At 45.5% G+C, this 16,386-nt stretch overlaps 1 protein-coding gene across 1 annotated transcript; it reads right to left on the minus strand.

Annotated features, from left to right (window-relative positions):
• LOC109826758 lies at positions 10,575–11,442 on the minus strand. Its single transcript, XM_020393777.1, has 2 exons — positions 10,776–11,442; positions 10,575–10,634 (listed from the first exon to the last, which is right to left on the minus strand). Exons 1-2 carry the CDS (start codon positions 11,430–11,432, stop codon positions 10,575–10,577), a joined length of 717 nt encoding a protein of 238 aa, XP_020249366.1. The 5' UTR covers positions 11,433–11,442.

Here is a 16,386-nt window from a genome sequence, read left to right on the forward strand (position 1 = left end):
ATGACCGGCAGAGGCAAATCGACACGACACTCTAACTCAGATCAGCTTACCGAAGTATCCCAGCGCATGACTCGATTGCGGTCAGGGATCAATAGGCGAAAGAATTACCAAAGGATGCAAAAGGGACTTCCTTTGGAAGAAGAGGTGTCAGATGCCGGTTCAGACTCCTACTCGGCTATAGCATCCGATGACACGGCGTCTAGTACGGGACAGCCCTACGAATCACTTATGATCAGCGCCGAACAAGTAAGCAAGATGCTTGAAGAGGCCCTAACTAAGCAGAAGGAAGCTTTCAAATTCGAGATGGAGATGGCCATGCAGCAGATGAGAGAGATGCATCACCAGCAAATCGCGGCACTGACAACTCACCAAGGAGAACCCAGTCATCGCAATAATCCGAATAAAGAGGAGAATGAGCGGGAAGAGGATAATGTCAACATAACTATTCCTCCTGTCAACAACAATAACGGAGGCGGTCCCTCGGATGATAATGCGAAGGAGGACTACGTTACCTCTCCCAGAAGCCACTCGAAGACAGATGCGAGTGAAGATAAGAAAATGAAGGATTTGGAGAGCAAAATCAACGCGTTGATGAATGCCTAAGAAGTGAAGAGGTCCGGCATACCATGTCCATACCCAAGGGAGTGGGAATCAATTACATATCTGGCAAAGTTCAATTTAATCAACTTTACGCCGTTTGATGGAAAGAGTTCCCCTACCCAACACTTAATATATTTTAAGTCCCACTTAGGAATAATCTCCGGGAATGAACCCTTAATGGTGCGGTCATTCGTTGGCACTCTTCGCGGAGCGGCCTTCGATTGGTATCGTCGCCTCAAGCCGGGGAGTATCAGCAGTTGGGATGACATGGAGGACATGTTTCTAACGAACTTCTTCGACGACGACACCGAGATTTCAATCGGCACACTATTTGACGAGAAACAGAAAAATGGTGAGACGGTCAAAAACTTCGTGAAGAGATTCCGAAATAAAGCAATGAATTGCAGGGATCCGGTCAGCGAAGATTTCATCCTCGAGACCTGTCATAATAATCTTTCATTGGACATCCTCGAAGCTATAGGAATGGCACTGCCAAAGACCTGGAAGGATTTGAAGGTGCGAGGAGAACGAGCCGAGCGTTTCCTTAAAAGGAAGAAGGCGGAAAGGGGTCAAATAGCAAATAATGCTCCGCAACAGAACTTTGTCCCTAAGGGTAAGGGAAAAGCACATGCGAATGCTGTGGACGCGAATCAAACATTCGAGGTGCAAGCACAACCGCAACAGCAGCAACAAAAGGCGCCTCAACAATCAAGGTGGCAACAGCAGCCCTAGAAGCCAAAGGCCTCGGAGCCAAAGTTCCCAAAAGTCTATTCGTTCAAAGAGGATGAAGTTCCCGGTATCTTCAAGTACCTCATTGAGAATAACAAGATCAAATTACCTCCAGTCCAGGATCAGGAAGATGCTAAGAGAATCAATGATCCAAAATACTGCGCATTTCATAGAGCGATGCACCATCCTACCAAGGCGTGCTATACCCTTAAAAATAAGATCCAAGCTCTGATCGACGTCGGGGTCATTACTATGAAGCAACCTAAGGAGAAGAAGGTGGGTGCAAATGCGGTATCGATTAGTTTTGGTTCTGTTCCATTGAACTGGTTTCAGCATGAGCCGGTAATAAATGCAGCAGTGAAGACCGTGAACGATGATCCTCACAAACAGCGTCAGAAAGGACTTGTACCGCACACAGCCCCGAATGGTGAGATTCTTTGGGTTCATCCAGATTTGATTAGAGATGAACAATGGTCTGGAGCCTCTGCCAAGAAAATGTCAAAAGGAAAAGGTAAGTCTTGTTATGGAGCTTTTGCCATTCCAGGAGAAGACAACGAGAAAATTCCAGCCTTCCCGCTTTCTGAAGATGAACAGGAGACCTTTGTAACCGGAGCGTGAATGAATATCACTACAAATATCCGGATGTTTCTGAGCAACTGGGAGTAAACAAAACCGTTCCCTCAAAGACGTTGGCAGAACTGGGGATTGTCGCAACTCCCCCAACACCTGTAGCTACGGAGAGAGTCCAGCAAAAGGAGAAAGGGAAAGAACCTCTACGCCAAGAAGTCCAAAACCCGAGGCAGTCTCGATTCAATCATCCGATTGGGAAAGACAAACCGGGAAAGGCAAGCTCTCCGCCCCATTTTGACATCATGGCGCAGTTAGCTAATATACCAGCAAGGATAACCCTGTACGAATTGTTGCGTCTTTCACTTTGTATTTCACCGGGCACATTGGCTCCAGCATGGTCAACCGGATCCAAGTTGATCCGGGTTCTGCTGTTAGCATCATGCCATTCCGACTGATGCATCATCTCGGAATTCCGACTAGCAAACTAGCCTCCACCGGCACTACAATTTACGGATTCAACACCAGCGGGTCCAGACCCTTGGGGAAGATTCGAATCAAATGCCAGATCGGAGATTTAAAATCAGAAGTTACCTGCTATGTGATTGACGCAGAAACGTCCTATAACTTACTGTTGGGTCGACCTTGGATCCACGGTAACCTTATAGTCACGTCAACTCTGCACCAATGCCTCAAGTATGTGGATGCAAATAATGAAGTTAAGACGGTGGTCGCGGATAAGCAACCGTTTAAGGGGTTGGAGAATTATTTCACTGATTCCCTTTTATACGGTGCTGAATCCGATACTGAACCATCGGCCCAAGGAACGGACAGCGGGGATGAAGCTGATACCGAAGCTGGGTTTGATTATGATGGCGGTTTTGTATTAAATAACATTGTACCCATTGTAATTAATCTTGACGATGAAGAATCATCGGAAAGTAGTTGTAATTGGCAACTTGCCGAAGAACTATCAATAAATGATGATTTAGCGTACTCGATGTGTCTTGATAATGTCACTAAAGAGCTATATGATAACCCTGAATTTTATATGCCGCTTCAATCATTTTGTATGACGAAAAAACAGGTACAAGATCCATGCAGAGCGACACTTGTCATCCCCGTGGGAACAGGGGGTGGAAAAGAAGTCGTCTACGGCAAAGGAAAAGAAGTTCCGATACCCGATCACTTCTTAGAAGAGAAAGATGATGATGATAAACCTGCTCCTCACTTATTTAGGTATGACGCAAAAGCGCGCGATCTAATGGAGAAGTATGGATATGACTTCACACTCGGAGAGGGTCTTTGCTTTGGTCGAGGTCCGCGAGTTCCACCTCGAATGGCCTATGTACCAAAGGGAAAACCCGATGATTATTATCGCCATAAAAGAGGTCTTGGTTATGTCTCCTCATCTGACGACGAATGTTGCTGGCAAGTCATCGATCAAATTGCTAACAAAGCTAGAAACGGATACTCTTCTGATTCTTCAGCTTGGGATTCCAATACTAGTATCGGTGAGATGTTTAAAAAGTTGATGTCGAACATGGTTACGGTCGATCCTACCATAATAGAGGAGGATGACCAGATGCCGACATGGGAAGATCCTTGGGTTCATCACCTAAACATGCAGTATGGTGATAGGTTCGAACAAAGAGAACCTCCTACCGAAGATCAAGTACTCCAGGTGAATATGGGTAGCGAAGATAATCCGAAGCCTATATTCATTAGCGACAGCCTCCCGCCTGAAGAGAAAGAAGAGTTAATCTCTCTTATTAGGGAATACATCGATGTGTTTGCCTGGATTATGAAGACATGCCAGGGCTCGATCCGAACGTGGTAGTGCATCGTCTTAATATTAAACCGGATGTCAAACCTGTCAAACAACAACAAAGACGGTTTTGTCCGCAAATGATGGAAGCAATCGAGGCCGAAGTTAAGAAGCTTATTGACTCGGGCTTCGTTCGGGAAGAGCAGCATCTGGAGTGGCTTGCCAATATTGTCCCAGTCCTTAAGAAGAACGGGAAGGTCAGGATTTGAATCGACTTTCGAGGCCTCAACACTGCATGCCCAAAAGACGATTTTCCCCTTCCCATCACAGATGTCATCATCGACAATACGTGCGGGTTCGAGAGGATGTCTTTCATGGATGGTTTCTCTGGGTATAACCAAATAAAGATGCATCCAGATGATAAAAATCCGGAAGACTGTCGAGTGCTACGTGGATGATTTGGTTGTGAAAAGTCGTGATAAGAAGGATCACATTAAAGACTTGAAGACCATGTTCGACCTGATGCGAGCCCATCAATTGAAGATGAATCCTACCAAGTCTTTCCTCGGAATGTCCAGTGGTAAATTCCTGGGATTTGTCATCACCACCAAAGGTATTCACATCGACCCCGATAAGGTAAAGGCAATTAATGAACTACAACCTCCAAGAAATCTCAAGGAGCTCAGAGGATTGCAAGGGCGGTTAGCTTATATCCGTCGGTTCATCTCAAACCTCTCAGGAAAATGCCAACCGTTTTCCAAGCTCACAAAGAAGGGCGTATCTTTTGTATGGGATGACGCTTGTCAAAAGGCATTCGAGAGTATTAAAGAATATCTCTCAAAACCTCATGTACTCGTCGCATCAAAATCGGGCAAACCGTTCTTGATTTATGTCAAGGCGATGAGCCACTCATTAAGTGCATTACTTGCACAGGATGATGATAACGGTCATGAGCAGGCAGTATATTATTTAAGCCGAACCATGGTAGGCACTGAATCTCGATATCCCATGATCGAGAGAGAGTGCCTCGCTTTAGTGTTCGCTATTCAGAAGATGCGGCATTACCTGGTTGGACAGACCATTTATGTCATCTCTAAAGTTAACCCAGTCCGAGTATTCATGACTCAACCAGCTTTCATGAACTGATGGTTAGCAAAATGGGCCTTACTCTTGTCCCAATATGACTTATATTTTAAACAACAGAAGTCAGTAAAAGGACAGGCCATCTGTGATCTCCTGGCAGCTAATACAACTACGGACACCGCCGAGATATATGACGACCTACCCGATGAAACCCACGAAGTCAACACAACTTCGCACCAGCAAGTATGGCGTTTATACTTCGACGGTGCTTCACGAGCAACTAATGTAGCAAGTGCTCCTGGAAGTTCTAAGATTTCTTCCGGAGTTGGAGTTGTCTTAGTTTCCCCAGGAAAGCACGTGATGCCTCGAGCTTACTCGTTGACCGAACCGTGCTCAAATAACGTAGCCGAATATAACGCATTACTCATAGGACTCAGTTTCGCCAAAGAACTGGGGGTTGAGTACCTCGAAGCCTTCGGCGATTCCTAACTGATAGTTAAACAAGTTCAGGGAGAGTACGAGGTCCGAAGTCAGGATTTAATACCATACCATAAGATGGCAGTAGAGATGGCAGAATCATTCGAAGGATTCTTTATCGAACATATTCCACGGCTACAGAATACCTACGCAGACGCATTAGCAGCATTAGCCGTATCACTGGCGCAGCCTCCTGAAACAGAACAGTTCGTTACGGTAAGGACCCACCAACTCCAAGTGCCGATCTATGATGAAGAGGACAAAGAAGAAGAGATTAAGGAAACACACTCAACCCAAATTGAGTTTGGACCCCGAGATTGGCGTTTCCCCATCATCGATTACGTCTTGCATGGAATCCTACCAGAGGATATGAAGGAAAGAGAGTCAATCCGACGAAGGGCACCAAGATTCTACTATAATACGGAGAATCGAACGCTATACCGCAGGGGGTACGATGGATTGCTGGCACGCTGCTTATCGACTAAAGAAGCTGAGGAAGTCCTTAGAGAAGCACATGAAGGAGAGACCTGGGGAATGGATATCGTCGGTCCTATAAATCCCCCGTCAGTCAAAGATGATCGGTTCATCCTGGCGATTACCGACTACTTCTCCAAGTGGGCTGAAGCGGTTCCTCTTAGAGAAGTCAAAACGAGCAACGTTATTGCATTCATCAAGCACCATATCATGTACCGGCATGGTGTCCCGAGACGAATCATACATGACAACGGTCCCCAATTCGTCAGCAACGCCTTCATCAGGTTTTGCGAAAAGTTTAAAATTCAGGACATCTCTTCGACAGCTTACAATCCCACAGCGAATGGACTGGCTGAAGCCTTCAATAAGACTATCATAAAGATTTTATCAAAACTCATGAAAACTAATAAACGAGACTGGGATGATAAGCTTGGCGCAGCTCTATGGGCATATCGTACCACGGTGCGCACACCGATGGGAGTAACCCCATATTCACTGGTATACGGATGTGAAGCCGTTCTTCCGTTGGAGATTCAAATCCCATCACTTCGAATTGCCCTCGCAACTCAAATGACGACCGAAGAGCAACATCAGAAGCGCCTTGAAGAACTTGAAAGGCTGGATGAGAAGCGTTTAGAAGCTCAACAACATATCGAATTCTACCAAGCCAGAATCTCCCGAGCTTTCGACAAAAAGGTTCGACAACGGAGTTTCAAAGAAGGGGATTTGGTTCTAGCTGAAAGGCGGCCTATGATCCTTAACTCCAAGAAGAAGGGCAAATTCGAATCCAAATGGGAGGGACCATTCGTAGTGGAGACAGTTTACTCGAGTGGCGCATATCGCCTAGTCACCAAGGACGGCGACCGGCTGATGATGCCAATAAACGACAAGTTCCTGAAAAAATACTATCCTTAGTATCTTCAGGATAAATAATGTATCGGGAAGTTCCCGAAAGAATACTACATGTGGCATTCTTAGGGATAACCCAGTCATTGTAGAAGCGATGAATAAGAAATCCCCGTTCGAATTCTGAATGTCGGAATATTTCTTCTTATTGTCAAATTCTCTAACTCTCATGAGTTTTTTTTTTTTGTGAGATGAGATTCAATCCTCTGATAGGTTAATCTTTCCTCACCAAACCATCCGCTGATCAAACTAATTGACGGTGGATTCACCAAAATTTCTCTCCGCCAATCATTAGCAATTCTCAGACTCAACATGTTAGGTCCTAATCACCTAGCGTTAAAGTCTTCCTTTGAGTGATAATACGAGTTGGCACTTTCTTTGCTACCTGTATTCCACTTTCTTTGCTTTCAGGTCAAACCTATAAAAGTTAGGGCCAAAGCCAAATTCCTCTCTCGATTCCTTCCATGAACGAGAGGTCCACTTTCAATTTGAACAATCAAACCTATAAAAGTTAGGATTGTTCCCGATCTCACTTAGTCAAACCTACAAATAGTTAGGACTAAGACCGAGTCGTTCTTTTTTGATAAACGAAAATCCACTTTTGCTCCTTTTCCACCAAACATTTAAAAGTTAGGGTCGAAATTGGGCTTTCTCCTCAATGAATGAGGGATTCTTTTGATTCAAATGACCAATCCTATAAAAGTTAGGGTCGTTCAAACCTTTCTGATTCTCGGAGTGGAGATCCCACTCTTAGTTTCATCTTTTCGGATTCTGGGGGTGGAGATCCCACCTTGAGTTTCCTTTCCGACTGTAGATAGAATATAAAATTCTTCCTCTTCAGTCCCGGGAGATAGAATATAAAATTCATCCTCTCCCGTTTCCCAATCCGTCTTTATTCTGATAAAGGACACAATTTTCAATTTCTAATCCGGGTACTTTGTGCACGGGGAATTTTATCTCAACTCCTAAATAGAGATAAGTCTACGCCTAACACGCGTCGCCGGTTTAGTCTTTCACCGATTGAAAAAGACACCAAGGTCTAAACTTAGGGAATTTTATCCCGAAGCCTAAGTAGGGATGAGTCAACGCCTAACACGCGTTGCCGATTTAGTCTTTCACCGATTGAATCATAGCACAAAGTCTTAGAGAATTCACTCTCTTAGCACAACGTTACATGCGGAACGGATTTAGACAATCTGCATGCTAGCCCGATTCAAACTGTAATCGGTAAAGGCACATCAAACCCGTTGAAGGCTGGGGGTTTGCCAAAAATCCCAAAGTCTATGTCTAACACGTATTGCCGGTTTAGTCTTTTGCCGATTGAAAAAGACACCAGGGTCTAAACCTGGGGAATTTTATCCCGAAGCCTAAGAAGGGATGAGTCATCGCCTAATACGCGGTGCAGGGTACCTTTTCCCTATAAGAAATGGCTAAGTCTATGTATTCAAAATCATAGCATCAAGCCTAAGAAAAGCAATTCTCTTAGCACAACGTTACATGTGAGGCGGGTTTTAATAATTCACATGCTAATCCGATTCAAACGGTAATCGGTAAAGACATATCAAACCCGTTGATGGCTGGGGGTTTGCCAAAAATCCTGTAAATCTTATCATCGCTGAGTTCAAAATAAATAAAGAAATACCATAAAGGAATCAAATGCGGAGTCTCTATTAATAGATCAAGTCAAAGCATACAATAAAAAGCTCGTTAGCCCGAAGGCAGCTGACGGCTAAGAACATGAGACTCTAAACTAGAAAGCCTATCTATATAACTCTGCTCAAGTTCTGCCTGCAGGCCAGCTCAGACGGATTCCTCAGAACTGCTCAAGATCTTCACGGCTTCATCCTTCAGTTTTATCAATCTCTCCTGTGTAGATCCTAGCTTCTCGAGGGCCTGTCCACGAGAATGCTCTACTCCAGCCAGGTCTTCTGCAATGATAGTAATGGACTCCTCAGCGTGCTTCAAGGCCTCCTTCAACCTAGCCACTTCCTCGTGGCCGGAATCCAAAGAACGGAGTAGCTCGGCTCTATCTGTATCCCTCCTCGCCACGGTAGCCATCAGCTGCGCAACTGAATGCTCATGTGACTGAAGCTCACTGCCGATGGAAGATCTCAGGTCGCGCCACTGTGCCAGCCTATGTTCCATCTGAGAGGACACGAAGGAAGAAGCTCCATTAGCCTTCAATTCCTTCAACTCTCGGATCTCCGACTCCAGAGCAGCAAAATCGGCAATGAAAGAATCAGCTAACCCCGGATACCCTTCTTCTATAAACATCATCATGTGACGAGAAAAGGAACGCCTGAACTGATCAAAACAATATCCTCGATGAAGCAGTTTCTCGATCATGCCGTTAAAAAAGGCGGTAAAAAAGCTGAGGTCGTACGGAAATGTCCTCTGTACCAAGGATCGTAATCCGCCAAAGAGGCGCGAAATCTCCATATAGAATGATCGAGATCCTACAAGCAGCAGTGTGGAAAGGAAAGAGATTATCGAATACGATAAGAAAATTTAAAGGCAAATTCCGAGCATACCGATGCCAACGGAGGTCCCCTCAGGCTGAGATCCGACAGGTTCCGAAATAACTGCAGGAGTAGTCATGGAGGGTATATCAACCCCTGTAGGCAAATCGGTCATACCTCTCGGCTGTGGCGGGGAGACACCGCTCTCAGGCAAACTATCAGTCCCAGAAACTGTAGTGGCATCAGGCACAACGGCTGGTCCTATAGTTACACTTCTTTATTAGTCAAAATGAAAATTTAGACAAATAAGGAAAATCGGGATGATGAGATCGTATGCATACCTGCAAGTCCATCGTCCTCAGATGCAAGAGGAATGCCAGGAGTCATAAGAGTATCAGTCCCGATGGCTGGTCCTATGATTACACCCATCTATTAGTCAAAAATCAGACAAATGAAAAGGAACACGACATCCTAGATCGTGTGCATACCTGCAAGTCCGTCACTCTGAGGTAAGCTAGATACGCCGGGAATCAATATTGGGCTAGTCCCAATGACCGGTACTGCAATATTAATCCTTTGTTAGTCAGACAAAAGACCAGGCAGAATGAAGAGAATCAGACATATACCTGTGAATGTATCACCCTCAAAGGGTGGTCCCACGGTTCCTTTGGTAGCCTGTTCGGCCAGCATGTCGACCAATAATCCAACATCGGGTCCCGAGAAATTTGATGCAGAGACATACTCCTGTTTCTCGAGACCTACATCATGAAAAGCCTCATCCTCAACGAGCCTCTCTGATGCGACATCTGCAGAATAATTTAAGTGTTGGATATATATACAAGAAGATGGGAAAGAAGGAAAAGCTCAGAAGTACCTGCAGCAGGAACAGAAGATCCTTGTTCCCCAATATCCATGCTTGAGTTCTTCAGGAAATCTGAAAGAATGCGAGGCACAAAAAATAATGAATCCTGATTTCTCTAACTCCGCCAAATGCTACTCGATGAGGGTATCATCGGATTTAGATATACCTGGACATAGAGTGGTGGGCTTGACACTATTAGCCTGCTCGGTGTCAATGTTCGTATCAATACCCAGGGAACCATCCCGAATGGCGTCGCACATTTGCTGCATGAAGTTATCCATATTATCAGAATCAGGGAATACGGGGTCCGGTGGAAGCTCGCCCTCGTCATAGTACCCTGGAACATAAAACATGATTACGAATCCCAGAAGGTAAACCCCTCAACCTTCAAACCACGACTCGGATTCCCAACATATAGTTGGTCATAGCCGAACTGACGAGCAAAACGGCAGGGAAGGTAAGGCTCTATGTGGCAATGATTCTTCATCCGGAGAACGAGATACCCAACACGGATGTTCACCAACCAGCAAAAACAACCAACGTCGAGAACAGTCCGATTACTTCTGGGTTTCTCCTCATCAATCAGCACATCACCATAGCGACCCGAAAAGTGAGGAAAACACTTGAAGAACTCCCAGCTCTTACGAACTTAAAGCTCTTGTTGTGCATCGCCGAATTTCTTCCCGAGCCATCTGCTCCTCTCCAACAGCTGCACGAAAGGAACGGGGACATCAACAACGCTGGGCGCCGACATCAAGTCAGGACGGTGAAGAACGAGCCACGCCATCAGATACGCATAAGGAAGCTCGACCTTCGGACAAGTAAGCTCGGTCGATGGTTTAGAACCCACCCGTGTAAAACCACTGACCAGATACCTAAGCCCGCAATGGATGCCGGCAACCATCGCTGGGAGCAGTGAAAGCTCCCTCCCATAAGCTAGCTGAACTGCGGGGAAGAGCACCTCGAGAGGTAAGGCGTCTAAAGACCGGTACGGAACAACACACTTCTTCAACCAGAGGGCAATGTAGCCTGCTAGCAGAGTCCGGGGCTCGATGGACTTCTGTGCACGGCGGAGGAACGAACGAAACTTGGTTCCTGCAGGAAAAGCTCCCTCAGCACGGGCAATGGTGTAAGAATGAGCCTCAGCCTTCTCCATCAACTCATTAATGGCGGTAGGGGTCAGGACATCTAACTCACGAAGGGGCTCGCCGGAGTCACCCTCCAAATTAGGGAACAGATAGACAGCAAACTGTTTCAAGCTGATTTGCCTTTTCTTCTTCGCTGGAGGAGAAATCTTGATCAAGGAGGTATAATAATGACAAGTGATGTCCCAAAGAGTATCATGCATGTCGGGAGTATCCTTCTTCAACCACCCCAACTGCTGGTTCGAGGGAAAGTACTCCTGATATGGACAATCCCCCATTGGAAGACCAGAAACCTGATACATCTCATGTAAGGCCAACCCTAACTCTCCGCCGCTGGTCATGAACGTGTTACTGTCGGGCATGTATGTCTCCAACAACGCAAAGAAATGGTAGCAACTGACCTGGAGTCCATACATGGTGGCTCGTATAGGTGAATACAATCCACTGCTCTTCAAATCCTTCTCCCAGCGCCCCAAAACGTAACTGGTCATACGTGTCAACCATCCCTTGGGTAGTGAGAAAGCCCAACCATAGCATCTATAATCTGGTGGAGGTAATCTCCTCCCAAGATGAGCCAGACGGTTCTTCACGGTAGGAGCGGCTGCTGATACCTCGCCTGGGGGTGCAGTATTAAGACCCTGATACCTCGCCTAGGGGTGCAGTATTAAGACCCGTAATCCCTGGCCGAAGACCGCGGATGTAATGATACCCAGCAGAACCAGGAGTCTTATGATGAGAGGTATATCCACACTGAACTCGCTCAGCATCTTCGGTAAGGTGCCAAGACATCTGTCGCTCCACGGCCTGTCCCTGCAAATGAGTGAAAGAATACTGACGAGGAATGGAGGGAATATATAGGAGAGCTCCTTCGTCGAGAGTCAACCAGTGCTCCTCGATAAGAGTCAACGTAGCAGGATCCTCAGTGGGATCTCCGAACAGAAAACCGAGCTTCTTTAAAGCCTGAGTTGAAGTAGAATCCGCAGTAAAGGAAGCATCCGTAATAAGCTGGCGTAAGCAATGACGCCCTCCATCCCGTATCAAACGACAGGATTCGTCGGAGCGATCTCTGTCGAACTGAGGGAGTGGACCAATGGCCTGCCTGATGGAAGCCGAAGTGTTGGCGTGAGGAGGAAGACTACCCGAGGGGAATTCCACTGCAATAACGCACAAGGGTGGAGTCAGAAAATTCATAAGAAGAATGATAGACTCATTCACGGAATAATTGGAGAGACGATTTTGAGCGTCCTACACCGGAAGAACGGTATGCATCATCACGTGAATAACGTGGTGACATACACCGACCTATAAGGCGTAGGACGACACAAAATCGCCCCAAATACCAGAAGACTTGAATTGGCTAAGCAAAACAAGTCCGAAACCTCAACCCCCGCGAAGGAGGGTATCAGCTCTGTTAGTTGGACCCGCGAAGGGATCAATCAGGGATATAGAAATAAAGATTCTCACCCCCGAAAAAGGAAACCGCTGGAGGGGAGGATGCTGTAAGAACTTCCTCCTCGCTAGGCTGCGAACGGGAGCGACTCCTAGAAGGTCGGGGTCGACGTGGAGGCATTGAAAATCTGCAATGAAAAGCAGTAAGTCAGGCACAATATGAATACACGAAATTTAAAAGGAAAATTAAGAACTTGAACTAAAGTCCTATGAATAAATAGGATTTTATAGTTGAAGTCTAATTAAACCTACAAATTTCGTGCATGCGAAACAATGATTGTCATTTTCGCGGTAAATTTTGGTGAAATACCCAAAACACCCCTCGTGTTCAAGGCTAAATTCAGGTCAAGGACACGCTTGAGTTGGGTCATGGTCATCATATCTGATCATATAGCACCCCCAATACCTCACAATTTTGGTTAATTTTGCAAATAAACCCTTTTTGTAAAATTTAGCCAATCTTGCAAATAGACCCCTCCACAAATTTCGGTTTAGTTTCCGCATACCTTTCTCAAAACTTTGGTCATAGGTTTGTGATCTAAACTTTTGGAATTTTAGTCCTGAAATTTCAGCCCTTTTGCAAATAAACCACCTATACTTTGTGGGATTGCTCTTTTGCAAATAAACCCCTCAAACAACATTGGATCTTTCGCATACCAACACCTCTCAATTTTCGGCCAAAGGGGGCTAAAATTTCAGTCCTAAATTTCAGTCCACTTTGCATAAAAACCCCTCAAATTTCAGTCCACTTTTGCATAAAAGCCCCCAAATTTCGGCCATATGGCAAGTTTTGCATAAAACCCCCAAATTTTGGGTTCATACTCACAACCCATCATCAAAAGCCTATCTTTTTCATGAAATCCAACCCATGAGGACAAAAAGACATGATCTTGGCATGAAGCTATAATCTTTTCAAAAAGGAGGAGAAAGTTTTGAGAGGGAACTTACCAAATCAAGAAGCTTTTCCTAGAGCTTGAAGGTGATGAAACCCTAGCTTTGAGAGGAAGAAATTTTTCGGCCAAGAAGAACACCAAAATCCGAAATTTTGTATGGGTTTGGAGAAGGAAACAATGGTGGAGGGATGAAAGGAGGAAGAAAGAGTTTGAGAGGGAAAGGGAATCTCTTTTGAAAATATGGAAAGAAGGGGGAAAACAAAAGAGAAAATAAAATTAAAACAAGAAAGAAAGCAAAAGAGGAAACAACAAAAAAAAAGGGGGGGGGGTCTCGGTTTTGGCCAAGACACCCCAAGGGTGTCTCGGCAAAGCCGAGACACCCCAAGAGTGTCTCGGCCAAGTTGAGACACCCTTGGGTGTCTCAACCCAATTCGAGCCCCCCGAACCTTTTTTTCGAGTCCGAATTTACCTATTTTCGTCAGTTATTGGATATTTCGACGAAATCCACACTAATCAATACCGAGCAATTCAAAACCCTAGGGTCAGCGCCGGTCAACGCCAGTCAACGCCAGTCAACGCGTTGCGACCAAAAAGTCAACGTTCGACGTTCGAAACCCTAGGGTCAACGTCAGTCAACGCGTTGCGACCAAAAAGTCAACGTTCGACGTTCGAAACCCTAGGGTCAACGTCGGTCAACGCATAACCCTAGGTCAACGACAGTCAACGCGTTGCGACCAAAAAGTCAACGTTCGACGTTCGAAACCCTAGGGTTAACGCCGGTCAACGTGTAACCCTAGGTCAACGCTAGTCAACGCGTTGCGACCAAAAACTCAATGTTCGACGTTCGAAACCCTAGGGTTAACGTCGGTCAACGCGTAACCCTAGGTCAACGCCAGTCAACGCGTTGCGGCCAAAAAGTCAACATTCGACGTTCGAAACCCTAGGGCTAACGCCGGTCAATGCGTAACCCTAGGTCAACGCCAGTCAACGCGTTGCGACCAAAAAGTCAATGTTCGACGTTCGAAACCCTAGGGTCAACGCCGGTCAACGCATAACCCTTGGTCAACGCCAGTCAACGCGTTGCGACCAAAAAGTCAACGTTTGACGTTCGAAATGCTAGGGTTAACGCCGGTCAACACGTAACCCTAGGTCAACGCCAGTCAACGCGTTGCGACCAAAAAGTTAACGTTCGACGTTCGAAACCCTAGGGTCAACGCTGGTCAACGCGTAACCCTAGGTCAACGCCAGTCAACGCGTTGTGACCAAAAGTCAACATACGATAATCTAAAACCTTAAGTCAGTACAATATGACAGAGATAGTCAATTCAAAGTCAACTCAATGACACGACCCAAACTCAACTCACTAGTGATAGACTCGAGATTCCGACAGCGGCCAGGCGATAAACGCAGCGCCAGAAGAACTTCAGTTATTCATCAAAGCATCGAATAGACCGAAAATCGAAGGACCCAAGAGTTGAAGCTAACTACAGGTCCTTTACGCCGACTGAAGGCTGGATCAATCACATCCAAAGTATTCCAGCCTCTTCTATAAAAGAAACGAGTCTGGAACGCTTTGGAGGGGGTATCTGTAGGCATCGAAAATTGCCTATGGGTCTCCATGAACAGCTCAGTGTTAAAGAAAGACAATGAACATCACTATCTGGTTCACAGGAGTTCAACTGATGTCGGTGAACGCTTGAAGTGAACTGACGAACTACGTGAGCTGATAGGATTTCGGAATAACGAAGACACAGGCTAATCGAGAACCTCGCGATGTTTACAAAAGGAACAACGCCCTTCGTGTCTCGTTCATTCTACAGATAATCTAACCATTGGAACTGATAGAATTCTTCGTCAGACTTCCAACGCATTTGGAATCACTCAGATCCGAGTTCAGACAAAGAAATTACAGCGAAAACAGTCAAACGGGCATTGAAAACGTCTCAAAGCTGAACTGAGGCACCTACGGTGTCTCGGCCAAGCCGAGACGCCCCAAGGGTGTCTCGGCCAAGCCGAGACACCCTTGGGGTGTCTCGGCCAAGCCAAGACACCCCTAGGGTGTCTCAGCACGGATTTGGGCCCTTTAAGTGGTTTTAACCGCTCCGCAACCCCTCATGCCTATAAATACAAGCCTTAGGCCTCATTTTTTCAGATCTGGAATTTTGCTGGATCAGATCTGATTGCCAGGTAGTCCACGGATATCGACGTCCCCGTCACAGGCTAAAGACCCACGCAAGCAAGAGACGACGAACGGATCTTGTGTTTATTTTCAAGAAAGTTGTAATCTTTATTTCTTTGTTGTTTGAATTCATTTGTAACGTTTAAAGTTTTAATGAAATCAATGATGAAGGCAACTTTCGACGAAAACATATATGTCTATCATTTTCATTTGTTCCCTTGTGTGGTAATCGAGATTTTTATGGTTACCTATTAGGCCTTAGGCTCACCCCTATTGTTTCTGAATCCACTCATAGGTCATACTACTGGTAAGGATAAGGGGATTGCAGACCCTGAAGTTGAAGATTAGCTCTGAAGAAAACTCTTAGTAGGAGTTAATTTATGTTCACTCTAGTAGTATTTTTAACTTATAAAACATGTACTAATATTGTAGCCACTGCTATTATTGTAATATTTTGTAGTTCCCTTTAGTGTTCTTCTATTTTGGTATTCTATGGACTCTGCTATCAACCTCGTGATCCTGAGTATTGCATATACAACTCCACTGCCTTATTTTTCACCCTTCAGTATATCTATATTGTGATGTGCATAAAGATTTAGCAGGTTGACCATTCTTATTACAGATAGGTCATGTCCAAATTTTTATGTACTTCCCTGAGGGGCGTTATAAAGGTGGTGAAGAGAACCCTAATCCCTTTCCCAGTTTTCCTTCCTGTCGCCTCGAAAATATACTCGCGCGATTATTTTATTCGACGAGTGGACATTTCCTAGTGATTTCAGCCTGCAACCCGCTAAA

This window comes from Asparagus officinalis, chromosome 10, assembly GCF_001876935.1.
Source record: "Asparagus officinalis chromosome 10, Aspof.V1, whole genome shotgun sequence".
Classification (NCBI taxonomy): Eukaryota; Viridiplantae; Streptophyta; class Magnoliopsida; order Asparagales; family Asparagaceae; genus Asparagus; species Asparagus officinalis.

Excerpts from the sequence above, each read along its gene's own strand:
- LOC109826758 (XM_020393777.1), bottom strand. The coding sequence starts at position 11,432 with ATGCCCGACAGTAACACGTTCATGACCAGCGGCGGAGAGTTAGGGTTG. Across the intron at positions 10,635-10,775 it reads TGGTCAGTGGTTTTACACGG|CTGTTGGAGAGGAGCAGATG; the intron begins GTGGGTTCTAAA and ends CCTTTCGTGCAG.